The sequence below is a fragment of the Delphinapterus leucas genome, chromosome 15 (genome assembly GCF_059928025.1).
Source record: "Delphinapterus leucas isolate spDelLeu-1000000601 "Yukka" chromosome 15, BTC_Dleu_Yukka2, whole genome shotgun sequence".
In the NCBI taxonomy this organism is placed as follows: domain Eukaryota; kingdom Metazoa; phylum Chordata; class Mammalia; order Artiodactyla; family Monodontidae; genus Delphinapterus; species Delphinapterus leucas.
The window spans coordinates 23,669,059-23,683,919 of record NC_143143.1 but is presented as its reverse complement, the minus strand read 5'-3'; the positions used below and the strand labels follow the sequence as shown (position 1 = coordinate 23,683,919).

At 36.0% G+C, this 14,861-nt stretch overlaps 1 protein-coding gene and 1 non-coding gene across 13 annotated transcripts in view; one reads left to right on the top strand and one right to left on the bottom strand.

Moving 5' to 3' along the window:
* The window catches only part of SMG1 (SMG1 nonsense mediated mRNA decay associated PI3K related kinase), a 96,960-nt gene that overhangs the window by 58,362 nt on the left and 23,737 nt on the right, over window positions 1-14,861 (bottom strand). For 8 of the 12 annotated variants that reach the window (XR_016387801.1, XM_089896093.1, XM_089896094.1 and 5 more), the window contains 10 exons: window positions 13,648-13,811; window positions 12,971-13,126; window positions 10,990-11,126; window positions 9,446-9,504; window positions 8,239-8,452; window positions 5,557-5,682; window positions 5,089-5,161; window positions 3,909-4,006; window positions 2,474-2,647; window positions 431-655 (listed from right to left, as the gene is read on the bottom strand). Coding sequence is in view for 11 of the 12 variants with exons in the window: in XM_089896093.1 (XP_089752219.1) it covers window positions 431-655; window positions 2,474-2,647; window positions 3,909-4,006; window positions 5,089-5,161; window positions 5,557-5,682; window positions 8,239-8,452; window positions 9,446-9,504; window positions 10,990-11,126; window positions 12,971-13,126; window positions 13,648-13,811 (1,426 nt within the window). In the remaining variant the exon portion in view is untranslated. Of the gene's footprint in view, window positions 1-430; window positions 656-2,473; window positions 2,648-3,908; window positions 4,007-5,088; window positions 5,162-5,556; window positions 5,683-8,238; window positions 8,453-9,445; window positions 9,505-10,989; window positions 11,127-12,970; window positions 13,127-13,647; window positions 13,812-14,861 lie in introns of those variants that run through there. The other 4 variants (XM_022552302.3, XM_089896089.1, XM_089896090.1 and 1 more) reach the window with 4 other exon arrangements.
* Window positions 6,043-6,152, top strand: LOC115803799 (U6 spliceosomal RNA). Its single transcript, XR_004024591.1, has one exon. It is a non-coding gene; the product is annotated as a U6 spliceosomal RNA (small nuclear RNA).

Below are 14,861 nucleotides of genomic sequence, written 5' to 3'. Positions count from 1 at the left end.
ATTCATTATACTACTCTACTTTTTTTAAATATACTTCAAAAGGTCCATAATAAAAGGCGGAGAGTGGGGGGATATTTATGATTAAGAAAATAATAAGAACTATCAAAGAAGTTTTCATGTTTCAGAGACAAAACATAACAGGGTCTTTCAAAATAGCTATCAAGTACCTTCTCTACACAGTATTTATCAGGAGTGCTAGATAGTCTCATGTGAAGGATGATATTTCATCCAAAAAAAAAAGTAAAGCTACACTGAGATGAGCTCTCAAATACTAAAAGTACACAGATACTAGAGCAAAAACAAACTAGATTATATAGATAAGACTAATTAATGCAAAAAAACACAAACAAACAAGGGCTTAACGTCTTCCGCATCAATTTAAATTTAAGGGCCTGAATAAAACATATTAAACAAAAAAGAATTCACATACCAATGTGAGTAAATTCAAGACTGAGATGATATAATCTGTACCACAAGTCCGGCAATTCTCCAGTTGATCTAATCCATATGTAATAACCATGTCACAATGTATAGTCATGCTAGGATCCAAGCTGCCGAGCAAAACACCAACACACTCATTAGCAGCTGTCAACACAGCCTCAGAAAAAAACACCTGGTTTGCAGCCGTCACACATCTCATTACTCTGTACAGAACCTGCAATGGGGAAAACAAGCAGCTTTAAAAAAAACTCATATTCTTCCACAGAGCAAGAAATATTTTCTATTTAATGCAGTTTCTATTGAAAATTAACTGCCTGCCTTGTCAGTAGTCTCTTAATATTCTAGTTCTCAGTGGCTGAATAATAATAAGGGTATCTCTGGTACAACACACAAAAAGGATATTGCCTAAGTATTCTAAAGTACTATTGTGAGAGGAATGGAATTTGCCATACTCTATTTCCCTTATACCCAATTCCTATCCCCCCACCAAAGTCACTAAATGGTTGAAGTTCAGAATCTTCATAATAATCATGAAATACACCAGAATTTAGAACAGTAACAGTATTAACAACATGGGAGTAACCTGCCGTGAGAATAACTTTCCATAATCTAGCACTTGGACTTTTAATCAATCTTTTAAAACTAAATATCCAAGATAGCTTTAGCTTATGAAAGTTCATGTACTGATGGTCTCTATGTAAAGATAAATATAAATATTCTCATTCATAACATATAATACCTATTTGAGGATTATGAAAATCTTATCATTTCCAGCCCCAAAAAACCCCAGTAAACTATAGTAGTCAACGTACTACATTTCTAATAAAACTAACTTAGGAAAAAACAAGTACAGAAAAACAGACACAGAAAAGATTGATACAGAAAAATATTTCTCAAATTTTTCTGTAATATTCAACAACCACTACACATAGGGGTTTTCTGTAAACCTGCATGTAGATTTAAAAGGCCTAAAAGACCATTTTTGGCAAAAACCTAAAAGACCTTCATAAAAGAGTACATTTAATATAGAACTATCCTGGAAAATGATACATTCCTGTCCTTTTGTTTTACAGACATAAATAAATAGATATAATAAACTGCTTTTATTTCAACACTGACAAAGTCATCAACCACCCATCTTTTAGACAGTAAAAATAAAAATATTAAACCACTTGGATCAGTTTCAAAATATTAACATGCTGGTTTTAATTATCTTCAGGACATTTCTGCTCAAATACACAATTAACTTACCAAGAATTACATATATAATGTCCTATTTTATCTAGCAAAGCGTTCAACAAAAGTAAATGCTCATAAAAGCTAGAATTTTACACTAGCAGTAAAATTTTAATCATTTAGGTTAAATCTTTTGACTATCACACAGGTTTCTTCTCCCTTCTTATTCAAGCAGAATATAATGATGGCGGTTCATTTCTCACATTCATTACACTGAACCACTCATCACTGGACTGTAATACGGTGCAGCTGATGACTGGGGCTGCTGAAATGTGGCAATCTAGCTACTTCTTATAATTGGTCTCAGGCTATTACATAGTTTAAGTTCTTATATCTTTATATCCTTTGATGTCAGGCTATCAAGTTGTTTCATCCTGTCATGCTTAGAGAAAATTACTTTTCGAGGCCTTCTCTGTTAAGAGTTATTCTTAGTATGTTGAAAAACTAAAAGGAGACACAATAATTTTAAAGCAAAACTCAGTATTATTAAAAAACTAAAGAATAAGATTTTAAAATTCATATTAAAAACAAGAATAAATGAACCTACAGAGAATCTCCTAAAAGAAAAGTTCATAGGCATTTAAAAATTCAGAGTGGACTTTTTTTCATCAGGTTGGGGGGTGAGGGGAGTGAGATATAGAATTCCCTACTTTTCTGGCCATTTAAGAAAGTGGTCAGACACCTACACACATGCTAAACAAATGAGGGATTAATAACATAGCTCACTAGATAAACAGAAGCATTTAAAAGAAAAGGCAATTTTTGCTGAATGATACTAAAGACTACTAAAACTTACATCTGTTACGTATGCCTCAGTAATTGGAGGACCCCGAATTGGGCTGAAACGTTCCCCAATGCTCCTCACCACAGTACTGAATACCCGGAGAAGCGCTGCCAACTTTGGTAAGGACACGGATGGAGGTGGAACATCTTCATCCACTGACTCCCCAGAGGCCACATGGCTGAGGTCCTAGATGTGAATTCAACACCATTCTTATTTAAGTAAGACATTGTTTAAAAAACAAAAAACAACTCCCAATTTTTAAATCAATTAACTTTATAATACATTTTTACAAATAAGGAGGAATTTTGGCTTATGAGAAAAGGAAACATGAATCTAAGTATAAAAGTAGATTTTGCTTCTCTAATTATTTAAATAAGCAAATATTAACCTCAATAGATTCTTTGAGCCACTCAAGTCAACAGTATACTAAGCCAATATTATTCACATGAAGAGCAAGGGGGGTTGGGGGAGTTTAGAGGAGGTTGGTTTAAAAAATTATAAGACCTTAGAAGACCTAGCCTACAGATTTATAAGCTAGCTGAGGAAATTAGACATACTCAAAGGAAAAGATTAGCAAAAAATGGGGTACTACAACCAACATATACCTACACATAAGTAAGCACCAAAATAATCAAAGAGAATTCAATCTTAGGGATAGCAAAGGGAAGTCTCTACAAACTAGAATGGGTGGCTTATCAGAAGCAGATCAGCTTTAAAGGTGTGCTAGGAACCAAGACATCCTAGGCATAGGGGTAAAGAAACATGTGGAAGCAAAATATTCCCTCACTTTTCTCTGAAAGGGAACAGATAGATTGGTACAGTTAAAAGTAGTGAAGTAACTGTTTGCTAGAAGTAGCAAAAGTATAAAGAAAAGATGAAGCTAAATCTTCACGGAAGCCTTGACCACCAAACAAGAATCTTGGTAATTACCAACTGAGTAGGGAAGAAACACTAAGATGGCAGGTTTAAGTCAGGACAGTGGCCAGGAAATCCAAGAACCAATAACAGACACTTCAACAGCAGTATTAAAGGTACCATACTCAAAGGTGGCTGAAGCCAAGCCTTGTCCTCCAAAGCATGATCCAAGATTGCCAATAGAAGTAAGAGAAAAAAGCCTTTAGGGGCTTTTATACAATATCAATTCACCTTTTTCATAACAAAAAATAAGAAACAACTGAAGAAAATGTCTTCAGGAAACTACCAGCCACCAAGATTATTTCAAGCTTTGGGAAATTAGGCCTGCAATTTTTCTATCTTTCTGGTAATTCTGCTGGCAACTTAAAAACATCTAAAAATAATTAAAATATTGCAATGGTCTCATAATTTTTGCTTAAATGTCAGGTGATCTGAATTGTTTTAAAATAAATCTAGCACTGCTTTAGATTTTTGTTTTTGCTTTTTTCTTACCTGAAATTTTAGGAAATAACTTCATTTTTTATATACTCACCTCAGCATATGCCTCCATGTCCTCTAGAAACTGACCAAGAAGAGTGGTAGAAAATGCAAGATCAGCTACCCAGAATGGCTCCAAACTCTGCAACCACCCTAGGAATCATACAAGAAATTTTGGAAGAGTAGAAAAAAATTTTAAGTCCAAGTTAAAAAAATATTTAAGAGAATTCTTTTAAAAGGTATCTGGTTTTCAAGTTGCCCACTCTTGAAACATGCCCTATATCATAAAATTAGGACTGTAAACTGTTTTTTGTTTGTTTGGGGCCGTGCTGCGTGCTGCGCGGCTTGCAGGATATTATTTTCCCGACCAGGAACTGAACCCGGGCCCCCGCAATGGAAGTGCATAGTCCTACGCACTGGACCACCAGGGAATTCCCTGTAAACCGTTTAATATACTAATGATTAACCACTACCTCTTTTAACGCTACAGAAATGAAAATTCTCCAGAAATTAAAATATAATCTCATGTCCTTTTTTTTTAATAAGTAGATTCAGTATCCATACTGTCACTACACACAGGACTTAGACTAAAATGTGCCGATCTATGGCCACCTTGGCTTTCTTCTCCAGGGCCACACGTGGTCACCAAAAGTGTACACTCATCCCCCCAGGAGAAATGGGACCACTTGCCAGTGGAATTGAGAGAACTACTCTCACCTGTATATCTTAATTTCAGAAGTTTATTTCACCAAATAAGCTATGAGAAACTACAGCACCTGGAACAAGTTGAAATGTCCAAGTGAGTCATATCAGTCATTCATTTAACACGGAAAAAAAATTTTTTCTTTATCATTTATGACAATCCTCCAAATTAATCCATTTGTTTAATCAACAGAAAAACAATAAATCAAGAATATCCAGGATCTTCCTTTCTACCCTTCAGGGTACTGCTACTGTGGTATCTCCTACCAGCACACGCAGCAAATGACTTGAGATAAAGTCCTTACTCACAGGTGCAACACTACAATCTGCATTTACTCTCCCTACCTACTACAAAACTACACATTTTTCCTTTTAAAAGATAAATTTAGCTAACAAGTAATCTTCACCAAAATATCCTCTGAAGCCATTATTTTTCTTGCATTATCAAAAAAGTAGTGTTAACAGCTGGTCTTTGAGAAATGAACACTCCTTCCCACAATATTTAAACGACTGGTATATGCTGAACGACTCACCAGACACCTGCTGTGTAAGCGAAGGTTTCTGAGTATGATCTATATGCCATCCGACTAATATGTCAACTGTATCCTGGATGGAGACAGAGAAGGGGACTAATCATTTTAAGGTCTTATTGCTATTCCAACCTGTGGAACATTTCAGAGTAAGAGAACCTAGAACATCTTATGTCCCACCTTCTTGACATTATACATTAAAGCGGGGTTGGGAGGGGCAGGGCAGGAGAATAATGGAACTTTCTTTATGATACTGATGAAATATTTCTTTAAGTATGTTAAGGTATTAGTGTTAGCAAGTACAGATAGTATTTTTTATAAAACTACATTATTGCATCATTCAATCCTGGACCTTAAAACCAATTATACTCAAAGGAGCAGAAACTTTGTTTTCTATCTAATTCCCCAGGTCCTCATACATGCAGCCAATCCCTTACCCCATCATCTGGAAAGAGGGGGCGGGGAACTCACCCTAAAATTAGTGCTGAAAATATGAGGGTAACATCGAGCTACCAAAAGAATGCACTTAACACATTTGCAAAGTAATTCTGGTGTATCCACATTTTCAAGAATGGACTGCAGGCTGGTCATTACAAGCTAAAAAATAAAAGTTACAAACCGTGAACATTTAATAAAATAGGGAGAAAACAAGCAAATTAGGTTCATTATTTAATAGTGACTATAGCCAAAACTGACTATATCAAAGAAAATAAATTCTATAGTTTTAGTTCCCAAAAAAGTTAAAAACATTTCAATCCACTGTTTTCCCCTCATTTAACATCTGTTAACGTTATTTCCTAAGTAACATGTTTACATTGTTCCTAAGTGCTATCTTCAAAACCATGGGTGTGATTAAAATTTCAAGTAGAAAAACTAAGATGTGCTTGGGAAACTTGTCTTTAAAGGTACCAGAATTATTTTCCAATTCAAAACATAGAGCAGATGTTGTACGACTTATACTTTAAGATATTAGTACTTGCTTCAAATTGGAATGATTTAAAGAAGGTTAGCATGGCCCCAACACAAGAATGACACAACAGGCTCATGTTACCACTATATATATTTTTGAAATAAATATATGGCATACTACCTATAGAATATTTTGCAGCTAAAATTATTTTTGTTAAAATCAATTTTTTCCCCAAAAGGAAAGTTCTTCTCTACAAAAGAATGATGTTATAAGTATAGAAGAAATGCTACAATTAGAAAACCACCATTTTGCAACAGCCAATGCTATAATCTATACAATGCACAGAATATGAATGAATGCTAAAATCAAGTGAAATATTATGAAAAAACCAGGATATTCAGGAGGTCTCACAGTATCATGCCCACATTACTCACTAATTACAAAGGGAGAAAAATAAGCCTTCACAATGGAAAGATCTGGTTGGTCATCACCTTAACCAAGTGATGAAACTCTTTATCTAAGAGTTACGTGAACCTGAAGTTAAATGCCTGCTAGTGTGATACAACACTAAGTATGAACCCATGAAGTATTCGTGACCAAAATATTTGAACTGAATCTAAACAGGAAGGAATAATCAGACAAGCCCAAAACATAGAACATTCTACAAAATAAGGGGGACAAAAAAGGGCGCAGAGAATTGTTCTACTTAAGAGGTTAAAGAGGCACACCACCATCTTCAAGAGATTAAAGATTCATCAATACATGAACCCTGATGGGATCCTGGGTTAAGACAAAAGTTATAGACATCTTAGTGGCAGCTGCAAAATTTGAACATGGATTGTCTTATGTGACAAAATTAATTTTCTTAGGTATGATTATAATGTTAATATGAGATTAGCCTTAACCTTAGGAGAGGCATGCTGAAGTATCACAGCATAAACCATCATGATGTGTGGAATTTATTTTCAAATAGTTCAACAAAAAATCGTGTCTCTGTGTGTGTCTGTGTCTGTGTGTGTGTAGAAACAAAACAACTGCAGCAAAATGTTAATAAGTGACAGATCTAGGTAAAAGATATATGGGTGTTTAATGTACCAGCCCATCTGTTTTCCTGTGGATTTAAAAATTTTCAAAATAAATACTTGGGGAAATGTTCATATTATGAAAACTGTATGCAGAATAAGCCAAATTTGGTGTTATGCTGGTTAGTTACAAATTATTTTCTGCATCTTTTCCAAAATTTTGTCACAACCTCTATAATCAAATAAAAATAAAATTTTTAAAGACAGAATAGATTTCTCATGTTTTTTAAAATTAACCAAAATAAAACATACCATGAATTGTTTAATAAAAAAAGCAAATTAAATAAAGATATCAAATATTCTAAAGACACCACATCCTAAATTTTTAAAAACATTAGCTCAACAAAAATTTAATTACTTATAAGTTTGCTCAAAATTAAATTGGGAATGATCTTTTAATAATTCAGATACAGGGACTTCCCTAGTGATGCAGTGGTTAAGAATCCACCTGCCAATGCAGGGAACACAGGTTTGATCCGTGATTCAGGAAGATCCCACGTGCCGCAGAACAACTAAGCCCATGTGCCACAACTACTGAGCCTGCGCTCTAGAGCCCACGCACCCCCCACAAACCACAACTACTGAAGCCCGCGCACCTAGAGCCAGTGCTCCTCAACAAGAGAAGCCACTGCAATGAGAAGCCCGCGCACCGCAACAAAGAGTAGCCCCAGCTCGCCGCAGCTGCAGCAACGAAGACCCAACACAGCCAAAAAAATAATAGTAATTCAGACACACAATTATTTATTTTATATCACTAGGAATAAGAATTTTTGACATATTATCAAAACTTTAGGCCCAAAATAAGTTGTGGTGTTTAGTTTCTATCTCCCTCAAAAAATGTGAAGCCCCCTTCTACGTGGCTTTCCTCATGGAGCTTCTATTTTCAAATCTGTAAGTGATTCTAGTACTACGCAAATTCAAAAGAAAGCTTCTAAAAAGCAAAAAGACAAAATTTTTAAAATAACTTACTTTAAATCTACCTTCAGTGTGTATCATTTACTCTAATTCAGAAACACGAGTTTTATTTACATCATATATCAATCAGTATATAACCCCTATTCTAAGTTTCCTTTCTTCAAGCTCCCCTTCAAGGATGTGTGTTAAGGACAACTTTCTTCCCAAGCGCATCATCATTCCCCCCAACCCTCCAGAAATTCTTACCTGCATTACGGATGAAAAGGCTTTCTTTTCTCCTACAGTCTCTAGTGCTTTGTAGGTGGCACATAAGTAGAGGAGTTTAACTTCATCTTTTGCAGATGAGCTAAATTTGCTAAAAATCCATTTGAAGATCTTCTCAGCCTCATAGCTCAGAGAAGCACAAAGAAGGCCAAGACAGCAAGCTCCCTCCTGTCTCAACTCCTGAAGCAATTTGCTACTGTGTTTATTTTAATGCAAACAAAACAAAATACACAAAAAGCTTAAGCTTTCAAAGATGACAAGAATGACACATCTTACAACAGAATGTCTTAAATGATTTTATAATTTTTATTCAAACTACACAAAAGGTTGAAATTTTATCCACTTTAAACATTCTCTCTATTCTGTCTCCTGCCATGCCAAAAGTACCTTTGTTAAGACTTTAGATTTTCTTTTATAGAATGAATTATTTACGAACAGTAAGGAAAGGCTTAGAAATACTAAAATTCAGACTTCAAATTCCATCTCAAACTACATTAACTGATTTGCAGAAAAGGGCAGCAACAAGTGATCAGATAAAACACACTATATAATTATATACTTGGTAATATTCAATATGTAAGGACTATAAAATAGGAAATGGTAATAGTTAAATACAGTAAACTTAAAGGACAACACTGATTTAAGTATTATATTATGAGAAACTATATAAAATAAAACCATCAAAAAGCAGTAAGGTTTGTGATCTGCTGAGATGAGTTTTGGATGCTTTCCAACACTGCAATTCTTTGGGAATCACCATATGAAGAAATGACTGCACACCTTTGGAGAGCCCCAGTAGCCTCAGAGGATAGATGGCCTGAATCCACTGTTGCCCAAAGAAGGAAGCTCCCTTTCACCTCTACTCTCTAAGCAGTTTCCAAATGCTCTAGTTTACAAAAGTTAATTGCATTCATTCACACTTGCATTAAGCGTTTATGTCATTCTACAAGTCAATGCTCAATTATTCAGTCATGTTGACAAATTAAAAAAAAAGAATGGCTCTCCCTTTCAAGTGGATTCGTTTGTATTCAGTGGTAATTACTGTTTAAATACTTTTACACAAATAAAAATGACAAGAGAACCCAGTTAAACATTAAGTAGATGTTCATAAATGAAGCCAATGGGTTTATCTTCTTGTACACTTTTTAATAGTTTCTAAAAATATATTTTAGTCTTTTTAATTACTTACCTTTCATTAAGCACATCATGTACAGCAACCAAGATATTATCCAATTGTTTAACTAGTACCTTAAAAAAAAAACACATTAATAAAAACTTCAGACTCCTATACTTTTAAGAATAACACTGTGTACTTTTTTTTTTTTAACTTGTGTTTCCCTCCAAATTATAACTGGACCACACCTTACTTTTCTTATTATTCCCAGGTCCCAGTTATATCATAAGTTAAGAGTGTCATAAGTTTCCTTTCAGACTCTGAAAGAAATTTACCCATAGGAAATATACAGCCATGATCATCAATGGGGGGAAAAAAAAACTTAAAAAGCTTGTTTCATTTACTCTGAAATGCATTTTTAAAACAAAAGATGGACTGATGGATAGAGGAAGAGGTAGAGATATATGATAAAGTCATACGATAAAGTGTTAATGACAGAGCTTAGACACTATGATATTCACTGTAAAATTCTCTCAATTTGCTGTGTATTTGAAATTTTTCATAATAAAATGGGGAGGAGGGTTGGAGGAAGCTTGCTTTGAACCAAATGTTATTTGACTCACTATACCATTTCATTAATTTTCTCCGGTTCTATATCAAGTTCTTTTTTAAATTATTTATTTATTTATGGCTGTGTTGGGACTTTGTTGCTGTGTGCGGGCTTTCTCTAGTTGCGGCAAGCGGGGGCTACTCTTCTTTGCTGTGCGTGGGTTTCTCATTGTGGTGGCTTCTCCTGTTGCAAAGTACGGGCTCTAGGCACTTGGGCTTCAGCAGTTCTGGCACGCAGGCTCAGTAGTTGTGGCTCGGAGGCTCTAGAGCGCAGGCTCAGTAGCTGTGGCGCATGGGCTTAGTTGCTCCACGACATGTGGGATGTTCCCAGACCAGGGCTCGAACCCATGTCCCCTGCATTGGCAGGCAGATTCTTAACCACTGCCACCAGGGAAGCCCTATAGCAAGTTCTTAATTTAACATTAGGAGACTTACTTGGAGGATAAAGAAATTTGTAACTGCTCCTGTATTTTATTTTTTTTGTTGGCCGGGCCACACGGCTTGTGGAATCTCAGCTCCCTGACCAGGGATTGAACCCGGGCCACGGCAGTGAAAGCCCGGAATCCTAACCACTAGGCAACCAGGGAACTCCCTCCTGTACTTTTACTCTTTAAAGTGTTTTTCCATTTATTTAGCCCAGGCCACCAAACTTACCCATGAACAAAATATGTACCTCCTACCCCAATTTCACATACGAAAAACAGAGATATTCTGTCCTGGAACACAGAAAAAAAATTCCGAGGACAACAGAATAAATGTGTAAAAGGTCAAAAGCACTTTATAGCAGAAGGAACCAATGTGGATCTAACATTTGTATAGATAAATTATACATTAGGGGCATTAAGTTCTAGACCATCATAATACAGGCCAAATCAATCTGGAATAAGGAATCCCTATTATTTTTCCTTGGAAGCAAAACTTTTCCCTTCTTAAAACCACTCTAGGTAACATTATCTACTGAACTATGGAAAAATGAAACTTATCAACATTTCCAAACATACTATACTGACCAGCTTATTTTCTGGTTGCTGAATAAATTCTTTCAACTGCTTTACAGTAGCCAGTCTTCGGTCTCTGTCGTCTTCCCGGGTGATCCTCCGAAGAAGATTCGACAGTCGAGACTCATCAGAATAAGACATCGATCGCTCTGTGAATATAAACATTGAGTATGAATCAGCACAGAAATTTACAGCCCAAATATTTTAAAGTATATTAAAAATCACAGTCCACCAGACAATAAAAGCTCAATGAATGTAGGTCCTTTAACACTTCTGTTCATCACTATAAACCCAGCCCCAGCAGACTGCGGGCACACAGCAGACCCTCAAAAAGGATACGCAAACACCTCATTCCAGAGGACCAACTGACAGAGAAAAAAGAAAGGCTTAGAAATTATTCTCTTCAAATCTGTTCCAAACTGTTTTCAACATCTAGGTAAAGAGCATAGGTAAGAAACTTCAACAGGTTAGGGATAAAGTCTCTATCAGGCAGAAACAGGATACATGCTTCTATTTCTCACCTAGGTCTCCCACTGGAGGGGAGCCTCTTGTTCACATCATCATCATTTTCCTAGGACAAAGTTTTGGTGAATGGCAATCACATATTCAGTTCAACAAATGTCTAATTACCACCTGCCATGTGCAAGTATGCTGCCACAAGGAAAGTGGCAAATCAAAACTTTTCTTCCCTTTTTTAATGACAAGAACAAGAAGGAGTACTCAAAATGCTGAACACTACTAATAAAGATGGCTTTAAGTACTAAATTTTTCTTTTTAAATTTTCAGCTGCACAATTTATCATCATTAACCCATGTACATTAACACAAACCACATTAAAGGGTCTGACAGTTTCATTTCTAATGAATGAAAGGAAAATAGATAATAAAAGAAATTACAACATCTGAGAGAAGGAATAAGATTTTTAAAAATTCCTAGTCTATTTTCAGTAAGGATGACTGCTAAAAATGTATTTAGGTTACTAGTCAGGAAATCTAGGCTCTATTTACAATTCTGCCCCTAGCAAACTGCATAACTCTGAGCTTGCAAGGGGGATCTAAACTAAATAAGCTTTAGAGTCACTTTCTAACTCTATCATACCTAAATCTAAGACTTCAAACACTGGTGGGTTTTTTTTTTTTTGGCCGCACCACTCGGCATGCAGGATCTTAGTTCCCTGGTCAGGGATTGAACCCGTGCCCCCTGCAATGAAAGCTCAGAGTCCCAACCACTTGACCACGAAGGAAGTCCCTTCAAACTTCAAACACTTTTATGAGACAGTATAGGCTTTGACTAGTCATTCCACTTTAGAAAATTTATCGAAATTTTTTTAAAACTGCATGCAAAAAACTATAAACACAAAGATGTTCACCAAGATACACACAACACACACACAAAGCCCTCACTGGGAAAAAATGGTCATAAACTTAATGTCCAAAGAGTAATTATATCCAACAAAGTGTATAAATCAGAAATCTTGATTTCTTAAGCAGCTTTACCAATACAATAAATTTCTCTTTTAGAAAAAAAAAAGATCGTTACCTTTAATCCTATGAATTTTCGAGACACTTTACCTATAGAGTGAGGCTTGTGTTATAAAGCAAGAAGCAGTAACTGTGTATTTAACTTTAGAAAAGGGCCCAGTCCATGTATACCCCTACCCTCACCTTAGAGTTCAAGGACTTGCTGCAGTAAGAGTCCACTATACATTCAGTATCCACTATAATCAGGAAAATCCTTTCTTTAAAATCTTACCCAGTCTTCTAATCTTATTTTAAGAGAAATCTCCTTTAAAAAGTATTAAAAACCTTCTTGTGGTAATTCATGGTAGGGAACAGTTCACAGGAAAAGGAATGCAAACAATTATCACCTGCACATGTTTCTCAACTCAGTAAGCTAACCAACTCACACAGGTGCAAGGCACTGGTACAGAAAGAGGCATTTAGGAGATGTCTCAGCAGAGGCTTGTGTTTGTCCCCAGTTTACCCAGCCTTACCCTGTGATTTCCTCATGTCTTTGATGGCTAACGCACGACTGCCATGCTGAATACTGGTGAACTCAGGGCTGGTCACATTGTTAACCCTCAGCTCTTGCCCCAACGACTTCCGACCATAAGTATTTTCCCCAGATCCTCCATTGACACTGTAGCCACCTAAAAACAGCAACATTTACATTATTTCAATAGGGCTCTTTGTTTCACTCAATTCCTGATAGTTCAGGTTCTTCTGACCCAATCTGCAGTTCAACCAGCCTTGGCTTCTACTCTTTCCCTGTGATGCATGCATTGATTTCATTTTGTTATCTTCAGTGGAAGATAAGAAGAGAAATGGAAACTAAATTAACTCAGATTTTGCACTTTAAAACTTTTCAGAAGTCTAGAAGAGAGACAGTAGTCAGGAAAGCCTTGGTGATAATATTGCATTTTGGGGGCAAGGAAACTGCATTTATGTATTGCGTGTGTGAAAAGTACATTTAAATATTTTTTTAATTAAGGGGGTAAACTTAAGAAGTTTCAAGAACAGCACTGTGTGTAATATTTATATTTTAAACATATTAGAAGAGAGAGGTGAGGGAGCGAGAGACAGGCAAGGAGGAAGAAAGGGAGAGGCAGCTAGGTTAAAAAAAAACAAACGCACAAAAAACATGCCTCTAGCAGCAAGGAAATATATATACCCTTTTCGTCATTCTGTATGTCAGCGTGGATTCTGGTATCATCGTGCCTTTGCCGAGACACCACAGCTGAATTTGAAGGTTGCAGTCCATAAGAGGAAGACCCACCCCTATCTCTGGATGAAGAATATTTTAAATTATCTGGGTCGGCTGATGCACTATCAGTTCTGCAAAGAGAGAAGAGTATAAGGTTACAACTTTAAACAAACACTTTGATAACCCAAATCATCAATCTTTCTTTCATACATGCCTCTCTCTTCTCATTACTATTATACATAAGCGCTCCAATGTGTAATAAGAAGTCTTTCAACTGGGAAGGGATTGTCAATGGATGAAATACCAGCTTTTCAGCCCCTCCTGCTATCTAAGCACCCATACAGAAATATAAATAACTACCAGGACTAGGGTGGCCAACGCAAAACTTAACAGGTTTTAGCACTGAAAGTTCCATGTCTTAAGTACTCCCTCAGTCCCAGGCAAACTGAGACAGTTGGTCACCCTGGTCCCAGGATTCTTTTCACATGACTTGATAAAAGGAATAGTTCTTCCTAAATCTCCTCCTCCCAGAAGAGGGTTTTAACCACTGGAAAAATTACAATCTTCCCAGTCATAAAAATAAAAAAAACACTGGCAACATATCAGGCAGGGGCAATGTGTTACCAAATTATTTTTAAAGTACTGCCTCATGGCAATGTGGCTCTCTCCCTCTCTCACCTAAATTTGTAACTTGACTATTTGGTGGGAAAATAAATTATAGAATGAAATTTGAAAGCAAGCTCAATAGGATATTAGGAAAGAACACATTAGCTGCAAAGATAGTTTTAATGCATGGCAATACTGAGGACTTCACTGAAGATTCCTCATATAAAGAATATCTATTAAAATTATAAAAAGTGAGGAAAATAAAAGCAAGGTGTCAGGAATCCAATAAAGCTGAAGGTTGCAGTCCATAATCTATTTAAAATTCAAGTACCGCCTAGAATAATCCGAGATACCTGATATTAACAAGCTGCTCAGCCCCAGGATAAAATTAGTACCCTTATCTAAGGATCATCTCTATGCCTCAATGTCCCCATCAGTAAAATAGGGAGCTAAACTTTATAATTTCTCATGAGCCTTATTCTTCCATCAACCATAAGGTATCAAGAAATAAGAAAACACTAACTACCCTATGGCAGCATATGAAAAATACCAAGAAAAAAGTTCCTCTGCTATTG